This window comes from Pelophylax lessonae, assembly GCF_965119305.1.
Source record: "Pelophylax lessonae genome assembly, chromosome: 3".
In the NCBI taxonomy this organism is placed as follows: domain Eukaryota; kingdom Metazoa; phylum Chordata; class Amphibia; order Anura; family Ranidae; genus Pelophylax; species Pelophylax lessonae.
The window spans coordinates 56630518-56640797 of record NC_138770.1 but is presented as its reverse complement, the minus strand read 5'-3'; the positions used below and the strand labels follow the sequence as shown (position 1 = coordinate 56640797).

At 51.7% G+C, this 10280-nt stretch overlaps 1 protein-coding gene across 1 annotated transcript; it reads right to left on the bottom strand.

Annotated features, from left to right (window-relative positions):
- Positions 1–3042: 3042 nt before the first annotated feature.
- Positions 3043–6094, bottom strand: PTRHD1 (peptidyl-tRNA hydrolase domain containing 1). Its single transcript, XM_082252180.1, has 2 exons — positions 5829–6094; positions 3043–3300 (listed from the first exon to the last, which is right to left on the bottom strand). Exons 1-2 carry the CDS (start codon positions 6012–6014, stop codon positions 3130–3132), a joined length of 357 nt encoding a protein of 118 aa, XP_082108306.1. The 5' UTR covers positions 6015–6094; the 3' UTR covers positions 3043–3129.
- Between the last annotated feature and the right edge of the window lie 4186 nt (positions 6095–10280).

Sequence of the window (10280 nt, the reverse complement as noted above, 5' to 3'; positions counted from 1 at the left end):
GACTATGATGTAAAGAGAACTCTAATAGGCACCCTGATGTAAGGGGGGGGGGGAGATATATGGGGGACTCTGATGTAAGGAAGGACCCTGATGGGATATTTGTAAAACATACAATGTGGCCCTCATAAAAGTTTGGAGACCCCCTGGTATAGATAATGATGTGCTCCAGGAAAGCTGTAGTTCCCCTTTGATGGAAGGTGAGACCTCCTAGTAACGGTGGTGCAATAATCCTATTCTGGGGGATATCTCCTGCCTGTCCAGACTGTGAATCCCCCATGAAATACCTTGTGACTCCGACTAAAGCCAATGGTTGTAATGTGAAGGCTTTCTATGGTCTCTGCTTTAACCACTCAACTTGCACCCAGACTCTGTTAAGGGGGGGGGGGAACCCTGATTAGGGTCCCCTCTGTTTAAAGAGGATTCTGATAGAGACCCTGCAGCAGGGCCGGGACAAGGGGTGGGCAGGAGGGACGGTTGCCCTGGGCGCAATGGTTTATTGCAGGGATGGGGGGCGCCTTGACCCTAACCCTAAGGGAAGGGGGGGGGGTGCAGTTTGGCATCCTTGCCCTTGGCGCTGGATGACCTTGTCCCGGCACTGCCCTGAAGTAAGGGGAGACAATAATGGGTACCCTGAAGTAAGGGGGACTCTGCTCTGATGGGGACCTAAATTGGCATCCTGGCATAAAGGGGACTCTGATGTAAAAAGGACTCAAATAGAAACCCTGGTGTAAGGGGGGGGACCTGATGTAAGAGGGGACTCTGGCATAAAGAAGACTCTGATAGGTGGGGACCATGATGTAAGAGGAGGGGAGGACTCAAGTAGGGACCCTGATTGTAAAGAGGACCCTGATATGGACCCTGATGTAAGGGGGACTCTGATGGGGACCTTGAAGTAAGAGGGACTCTGATGGGGACCCTGATTTAAGGACTCTACAGAGGTCCCTGATGTAAGGGGGCAGGGGACACTTAATGGAGACCCTGATATAAGGTGGAACTGTGATGGGGACCCTGACGTAAAGGAGGACTCTAATGGGAACCCTGATATAGGAAAGGACTCTAAAGGGGACTCTGATGTAAAGAGGACCCTGATGCCAGGGGAGAGGGGACTCTAATGGAGACCCTGATGTAAGGGGTAACTCCGATGGGGACCCTGAAGTAAGGGGGACTCTAAAGTAAGAAGGATTCTAATGGGGACTCTGATGTAAAGAGGACCCTGATGTAAGGGGGAGGGGACTCTAATGGAGACCCTGATGTAAGGGGGACTCTAATGGGGACCCTGATGTAGGTGGGATTTTACCCTGAAAAAAGGGAGGGCTCTGAAGTAGGGGGGGACTCTGATAGGGACCTGATGTAAGAAGGGACTCTAATGGGTATTCTGAAGTATGAGAGTCTGATGTAAAGGGGACCCTGATCTAATTAAGGACTCTACTGGGACCTTGATGAAGGGGAACTCTGATGTAAGGAAGGACATTAATTGGGATCTTGACATTAGGGAGACTCTGATGTAAAAAGGACTCAAATCGGGACCCTGATGTAAAGGGGGGGACCTGATGTAAGAGGAGACTCTGGTGTAAAGGAGACTCTGATGGGAGCCCTGATGTAAGGGGGGGACTCTGATATAAGGGGGTCTCTGATAGGGATCCTAATGTAAGCGGGGAGGGAACTCTGATGTAAGGGGGGATTCCAATGGGTACCTTGAAGTAAGGGGGACTGTGATGGGGACCCTGATGTCAGGGGAGATTCTAATGGGTACCCTGATGTAAGGGGGAGGGGGGGGGACTCTGATGGGGATTTTTATTGTCCAGTGAATATCTATATAATATACAGTGTGGCCCTCATAGGGAAGTCCGGGGCCCCTCCTTCACACAGACTGGGGGGAATCCTCCCCCGGGTGCCTTCTACAGATAACCCGCAGCCCTCTCCTTTCCTCATCACCTGATTGGCTCCTGTCTTTTTCTGCACAGAGCTTGAATTTACATTACAGACATCCCCTGCAAATTGTGTAGGATCCTATGTCTCTGTGATGATCTCACAAGCCACGCCCCCTGACAGTTAGAATCACGCCCCTAGGGTCACATTTAACCCCTTGATCACCCATAGTATTAACCCCTTCCCTGCCAGTGTCATTTTGACAGTAACAGTGCATATATATAGCACTGATTACTGCAGTAATGTCACTGGTCCCCCCAAAGGTGTCAAAAATGTCAGTCAAGGGTCCGATCTGTCCGAAGCAATGTCGCAGTCCCGCAAATAAAATCGCAGATCGCCGCCATTACTCGTTAAAAAAAAAAATAAATAAATAAAAATTACAAAAATCTTTCCCTTTGTTAGTAAACGCAATAACTTTTGCGCAAACCAATCAAAATACGCTTATTGCGATTTTTTTTTTTTTTTTTACCAAAAACATGTAGCAGAAAAAAAATTGGCCTAAAATGTTAAAAAAAATTAATTTTTACTTTTTTTGGGGAATTTCATATAAAAAAAATGTGAAAAATATTATTTTTTCTAAATTTTCGCTTTTTTTTGTTTATAGAGCAAAAAATAAAAATCGCACAGGTGATCAAATACCCCCAAAAGAAAGCTCTGTTTGTGGGGAAAAAAAGGACGTCCATTTCATTTGGGTGCAGCGTCGCACGACCGCGCAATTGTCCGTTAAAGCACACTGGGCCTTATACTAGAACCCCACCGACGTGTGGGGCCCCTTTGGTCATCAGGCTTGGGGAGGGGGAGGGGTCTGTGTGCAGATATATGAGGATCAGGTATATAGCAGTGTATATATATTCCTTATAGAGTCAGCATACACAACAATCACATTGTTTCCAGATTCGGGTAAGGAGGTGAAATGTTGCTCCTGGATAGAATTGTAATTACTTTATTCAGCCAGCAGGTGGAGCTTTAGGCTCTTTTTTTTTCACATTTACAGAGCTGAAGCTCAGATTACACGCACAGCTGAATGGATTTTTTTGTTATTTATTGTCCAAAGATAACCAAAACCTCACAATGACTTCGCTTAGGAAAGATAAAATTAGAGTTAATGGAGGGGGGCGGGGGGTGTTCCTTTATGTCCAGAGGCGGAGCAGCCAATAAATATGGCGGTGAGGGGGGGCGGGGCAGTCTTTGGGGTTCTGGTCACTTCAGCAGCTTGAACCTCTTGAGGTAGGGGTGGACCTCGTCCTTGCGGTACGGCCTCAGGGCGATGCAGGTGGGGATGTTCTCCGGCTGCTCCATCCATACTTTGTGATCGATGTTCGCCTGCTTCAACGTCTCGGCCAATCCGCTGAGAGTCACCTCGTCCGGGACCTGAAACAACAACCACCCCCATTATATCTCACCTCCGTACTCATCTCCTGCAATGCACAGCTCTGCCGCCTCCTCTCCTCTACTGAAATTACTTCCACCGCACACTGTGAGCTTCTCATAATGTGCATTAGAAGCTGCAGCAAGTCAGATAGAGCCCCGCCCCATTTCCTGGCTGGAAGACATCCATGGTCATTTAGCTCTTTCCTCCCCATCCCGACTGTCCCGCCCTTTATATTCATTGGCTTTCAGTTCTGTCAATCATAGAGGCTCATCACATGTGGGCGTTACCTAGAGTGGTCTGTATGCAAAAGGAACTCCCACTTCTCCAGACTGCTACCCACCCATCAACGTGTTTTTATATTTGCATAACTCCTCCCACTGCTCACATCAGGGCTATGAGCTTAGAGAGCAGTCTGAGGGGGCTGGCCCCTCCCACCAGTCATGATCTATCTGTATTTTTATCAATGTCAGTAAATATAGTGATCACTGTCAGTGGGTGTGTTGATCACTGTCAATAAAAATAGTAATCACTGTCAGTAAATATAGAAATAATCAGTGAATATAGTGATCACTGTCAGGAAAAAAAGTAATCACTGTCAGTAAATATAGTGATTACCTTCAGTGGGTGTATTAATCACTGTCATTAAATATAGTAATCATCAGTAAATATGTGATCACTGTCAGTAAATATAGTGATCACTGTCAGTAAATATAGTGATCACTGTCAGTAAATATAGTGATCACTGTCAGTAAATATAGTGATTGCTGTCAGTAAATATAGTGATTACTGTCAGTAAATATAGTGATTACTGTCAGTAAATATAGTGATCACTGTCAGTAAATATAGTGATTACCTTCAGTGGGTGTATTAATCACTGTCATTAAATATAGTAATCATCAGTAAATATGTGATCACTGTCAGTAAATATAGTGATCACTGTCAGTAAATATAGTGATCACTGTCAGTAAATATAGTGATCACTGTCAGTAAATATAGTGATTGCTGTCAGTAAATATAGTGATTACTGTCAGTAAATATAGTGATTACTGTCAGTAAATATAGTGATCACTGTCAGTAAATATAGTGATTGCTGTCAGTAAATATAGTGATCACTGTCAGTAAATATAGTGATTACTGTCAGTAAATATAGTGATCACTGTCAGTAAATATAGTGATTACTGTCAGTAAATATAGTGATTGCTGTCAGTAAATATAGTGATTACTGTCAGTAAATATAGTGATTACTGTCAGTAAATATAGTGATCACTGTCAGTAAATATAGTGATTGCTGTCAGTAAATATAGTGATCACTGTCAGTAAATATAGTGATTACTGTCAGTAAATATAGTGATCACTGTCAGTAAATATAGTGATTACTGTCAGTAAATATAGTGATTGCTGTCAGTAAATATAGTGATTGCTGTCAGTAAATATAGTGATCACTGTCAGTGGGTGTGCTGATCACTGTCAATAAATATAGTAATCATTAGTAAATGTGGTGATCGTTGTCAATAAATATAGAAAACGCTGTCAGTAAATATAGTGATCACTGTCAGTAAAAAAAAGTGATTGCAGTCAGTAAAAATAGTAATCAGTGTCAGTAAATATGGTGATCACAGTCAGTGGGCAGGTTGATCACTGTCAGTGGGCGGGGTGATCACTATCAGTGGGCGGGGTGATCACTGTCAGTGGGCGGGGTGATCACAGTCAGTGGGCGTGGTAATCACTGTCAGTGGGCGGGGTGATCACTGTCAGTGGGCGGGGTGATCACTGTCAGTGGGCGGGGTGATCACAGTCAGTGGGCGGGGTGATCACTGTCAGTGGGCGGGGTGATCACTGTCAGTGGGCGGGGTGATCACAGTCAGTGGGCAGGTTGATCACTGTCAGTGGGCGTGGTAATCACTGTCAGTGGGCGTGGTGATCACTGTCAGTGGGCGGGGTGATCACTGTCAGTGGGCAGGGTGATCACTGTCAGTGGCCGGGGTGATCACTGTCAGTGGGCGGGGTGATCACTATCAGTGGGTGTGGTGATCACTGTCAGTGGGCGGGGTGATCACTGTCAGTGGGTGTGGTGATCAATGTCAGTGGGCGGGGTGATCAGTCAGTGGGTGTGGTGATCAGTCAGTGGGCGGGGTGATCAGTCAGTGGGTGTGGTGTTCAGCCAGTGGGCGGGGTGATCAGTCAGCGGGCGGGGTGATCAGTCAGCGGGCGTGGTGATCACAGTCAGTGGGTGTGGTGATCAATGTCAGTGGGCGGGGTGATCAGTCAGTGGGTGTGGTGATCAGTCAGTGGGCGGGGTGATCAGTCAGTGGGCGGGGTGATCAGTCAGTGGGTGTGGTGTTCAGCCAGTGGGCGGGGTGATCAGTCAGCGGGCGGGGTGATCAGTCAGCGGGCGTGGTGATCACAGTCAGTGGGTGTGGTGATCACTATCAGTGGGCGGGGTGATCACAGTCAGTGGGCGGGGTGATCACTGTCAGTGGGTGTGGTGATCAGTCAGTGGGCGGGGTGATCACGGTCAGCCTCTCACCTCCAGCACCACCTTGTGCATGGTGTCCAGCTCCTGTAGGTACTCCCGGGTCTGGGGGTGATCATAGTGCAGGTGAATGGCGGCGGTAGCGGCATGGCAGGCCTGAGCCACCAGCGCCCCCAGAGGCCACCCGAGTCCGGCCTGCAGATCCTTCCGGAGCACCACATACTGCACCAACCCCGCCATCCCCGGCTTCTCACTGCCACTGTCCGTTCTGTCTGTGCTAATAAAGCTTATTCATACAACACACGTGGCTTCGCCTCTCAATATTCCCATTGCTTCTATTGGGTGCCGCGTCCTGTCTGACAACCAATCACAGCCCACGCCACATAAACCTTCATGACAGATTCACACGGACTCAGACGTATTATAGAGATGAACACTAGAGAACGGAGAGTCTCTTCTCAATCGTGTCTCCACCCAGAGCCTGCGTACAGCGGAGAACGCCATAAACACAGTCTCACACAAAATGGCCGCGGGATTAATGTGAATGGAGCCGAGTTGGGGACAGGAGCGCTGCCTTTAGGAAGGAGTGTCACCCATTGTGTGTTGGCATTGGACGTTCATTGGCGGCAAATTTCAATCCAGGTGAGGAAGCACAAGTCTGTCTTGGCTCCTGCTTGCTGAGGAGTTACACCCCCTCCCCTCATTGGTCTGTCATAGCAGCCAGTGCTGGGGCCTTTATATTAGGGCCCCCACACTAATAATACAGTAGGGGGTTCTGTATGCCTTGTACCGGGTCCGATATATGGGGGAGGGGGGACCTTTATACTTTATTTATGGTCTGCTATAAAAATAAATTCCTTTTATTGTTCACTTTTTAGTTCTGTGTGAACGATGACTCCTGAATGTAGCTGTATATACCATATCCGGCCAGCAGGTGGAGCTCTACACTCCTATCTACATGTGCAGTGCCAAAGCTCAGATTACACGCACAGCTGAATGAATTATAGGAGCAGCTCACCGCAAAATCAGCATCAGGGGGTTCACCTGATATTAGTGACACCACAGCGAGTGAAGGATGATTTCCATAGAGTAGTCACAGATAGCAATAAATGGAGATTCTGACCCCAATCCCTCCAACTCCATAGAACACTGAATTCTCAGTTCTGCTCTTTGTAGATTATTGTGATTCCTGAGCCCTTCTCCTGTCTTCCAGGCAACCCCCGCTGTATACAAACCTCTGGGGGTGTCATAGGACAGAAGGGAGTCATGGAGGAAGTCCAGGATCTCTTCCGGGACGGTAAGTCTGTATTATCTGCGCTCTACACGGCTGCTCTCCCCGCCGCCGCCTGCGCTCTACACGGCTGCCCTCCCCGCCACCGCCTGCGCTCTACACGGCTGCCCTCCCCGCCGCCGCCTGCGCTCTACACGGCTGCCCTCCCCCCCGCCGCCTGCGCTCTACACGGCTGCTCCACCCATCCCCCCCGCCGCCTGCGCTCTACACAGCTGCTCCTCCCCCCCGCCGCCTGCGCTCTACACGGCTGCTCCTCCCCCGCCGCCTGCGCTCTACACGGCTGCTCCTCCCCCGCCGCCTGCGCTCTACACGGCTGCCCTCCCCCGCCGCCTGCGCTCTACACAGCTGCTTCACCCATCCCCCCCCCCCGCCGCCTGCGCTCTACATGGCTGCTCCTCCCCCCCGCCGCCTGCGCTCTACACGGCTGCTCCTCCCCCGCCGCCTGCGCTCTACACGGCTGCTCCTCCCCCGCCGCCTGCGCTTTACACGGCTGCCCTCCCCCGCCGCCTGCGCTCTACACAGCTGCTCCACCCATCCCGCCGCCTGCGCTCTACATGGCTGCTCCTCCCCCGCCGCCTGCGCTCTACACGGCTGCCCTCCCCCGCCGCCTGCGCTCTACGCGGTTGCTCCCCTCCGCTGCCTGCACTCTACGCAGCTGCTTCACCCTCCCCCCCCCCCGCCTGCGCTCTACGCGGCTGCTTCACCCCCCCCCCCCCCCCCGCCTGCGCTCTACGCGGCTGCTCCTCCCCCCCCCCCCAGCCTGCGCTCTACACGTACTGCAGGTCGGGTCAGGAGGAAGAGGTGTACTGCAGGTCGGGTCAGGAGGAAGAGGCGTACTGCAGGTCGGGTCAGGAGGAAGAGGCGTACTGCAGGTCGGGACAGGGGGAAGAGGTGTACTGCAGGTCGGGACAGGGGGAAGAGGTGTACTGCAAGTCGGGACAGGGGGAAGAGGTGTACTGCAGGTCAGGAGGAAGAGGTGTACTGCAGGTCAGGTCAGGAGGAAGAGGTGTACTGCAGGTCAGGTCAGGAGGAAGAGGTGTACTGCAGGTCGGGTCAGGAGGAAGAGGTGTACTGCAGGTCGGGTCAGAAGGAAGAGGTGTACTGCAGGTCGGGTCAGGAGGAAGAGGTGTACTGCAGGTCAGGAGGAAGAGGTGTACTGCAGGTCGGGTCAGGAGGAAGAGGTGTACTGCAGGTCAGGAGGAAGAGGTGTACTGCAGGTCAGGAGGAAGAGGTGTACTGCAGGTCAGGTCAGAAGGAAGAGGTGTACTGCAGGTCGGGTCAGGAGGAAGAGGCGTACTGCAGGTCAGGTCAGGAGGAAGAGGTGTACTGCAGGTCAGGTCAGAAGGAAGAGGTGTACTGCAGGTCGGGTCAGGAGGAAGAGGTGTACTGCAGGTCGGGTCAGGAGGAAGAGGTGTACTGCAGGTCGGGTCAGGAGGAAGAGGTGTACTGCAGGTCGGGTCAGGAGGAAGAGGTGTACTGCAGGTCAGGTCAGGAGGAAGAGGTGTACTGCAGGTCGGGTCAGGAGGAAGAGGCGTACTGTAGGTCAGGTCAGGAGGAAGAGGTGTACTGCAGGTCGGGTCAGGAGGAAGAGGCGTACTGCAGGTCGGGTCAGGAGGAAGAGGCGTACTGTAGGTCGGGTCAGGAGGAAGAGGTGTACTGCAGGTCGGGTCAGGAGGAAGAGGTGTACTGCAGGTCGGGTCAGGAGGAAGAGGTGTACTGCAGGTCGGGTCAGGAGGAAGAGGTGTACTGCAGGTCAGGTCAGGAGGAAGAGGTGTACTGCAGGTCAGGTCAGGAGGAAAAGGTGTACTGCAGGTCGGGTCAGGAGGAAGAGGCGTACTGCAGGTCGGGTCAGGAGGAAGAGGCGTACTGTAGGTCAGGTCAGGAGGAAGAGGTGTACTGCAGGTCGGGACAGGGGGAAGAGGTGTACTGCAAGTCGGGACAGGGGGAAGAGGTGTACTGCAGGTCAGGAGGAAGAGGTGTACTGCAGGTCAGGTCAGGAGGAAGAGGTGTACTGCAGGTCGGGTCAGGAGGAAGAGGTGTACTGCAGGTCGGGTCAGAAGGAAGAGGTGTACTGCAGGTCGGGTCAGGAGGAAGAGGTGTACTGCAGGTCGGGTCAGAAGGAAGAGGTGTACTGCAGGTCGGGTCAGGAGGAAGAGGTGTACTGCAGGTCAGGAGGAAGAGGTGTACTGCAGGTCGGGTCAGGAGGAAGAGGTGTACTGCAGGTCAGGAGGAAGAGGTGTACTGCAGGTCAGGAGGAAGAGGTGTACTGCAGGTCAGGTCAGAAGGAAGAGGTGTACTGCAGGTCGGGTCAGGAGGAAGAGGCGTACTGCAGGTCAGGTCAGGAGGAAGAGGTGTACTGCAGGTCAGGTCAGAAGGAAGAGGTGTACTGCAGGTCGGGTCAGGAGGAAGAGGTGTACTGCAGGTCAGGTCAGGAGGAAGAGGTGTACTGCAGGTCGGGTCAGGAGGAAGAGGTGTACTGCAGGTCAGGTCAGGAGGAAGAGGTGTACTGCAGGTCGGGTCAGGAGGAAGAGGTGTACTTTAGGTCAGGTCAGGAGGAAGAGGCGTACTGCAGGTCGGGTCAGGAGGAAGAGGCGTACTGCAGGTTGGGTCAGGAGGAAGAGGCGTACTGCAGGTCGGGTCAGGAGGTAGAGGTGTACTGCAGGTCGGGTCAGGAGGTAGAGGTGTACTGCAGGTCAGGTCAGGAGGAAGAGGTGTACTGCAGGTCAGGAGGGGGTCAAATTGAGATCAAATCTGTCTTCCGAGTTAGCTCAAACTGACCATAATTAACAGAGATCAGGAGGAGGACTACTGTAGGTTTACAGGGGGGAACTGCAGGTCAGGAGAGGGTCTAGTGCAGGTCAGGAAGAAGTCTACTGTAGGTCTAGAAAAGGTCTACTGCAGGCCAGGAGTATTTTAGGATGAGGTTTACTGTAGGCCTAGAGGGTGTCTAGTGCAAGTTAGGACAAGGTCTACTGTAGGTCAGGAGAAAGAGGTGTACTGCAGGTCAGGAGGGGGGGGGGGGGGGGTCTAGTGCAGGTCGGGAGGGGGTCTAGTGCAGGTCGGGAGGGGGGTCAACTTCAGATCAAATCTATCTATCTTCTGAGTTGGCTCAAACTGACCCAATTACCCCAAGTCCACAGCCTGTCCACAAAAGCCCTTGTTGTGTCTCCTGGAAACATTCATCTTGATTCTGCTCTGTATTGTGTGGGGGGAAG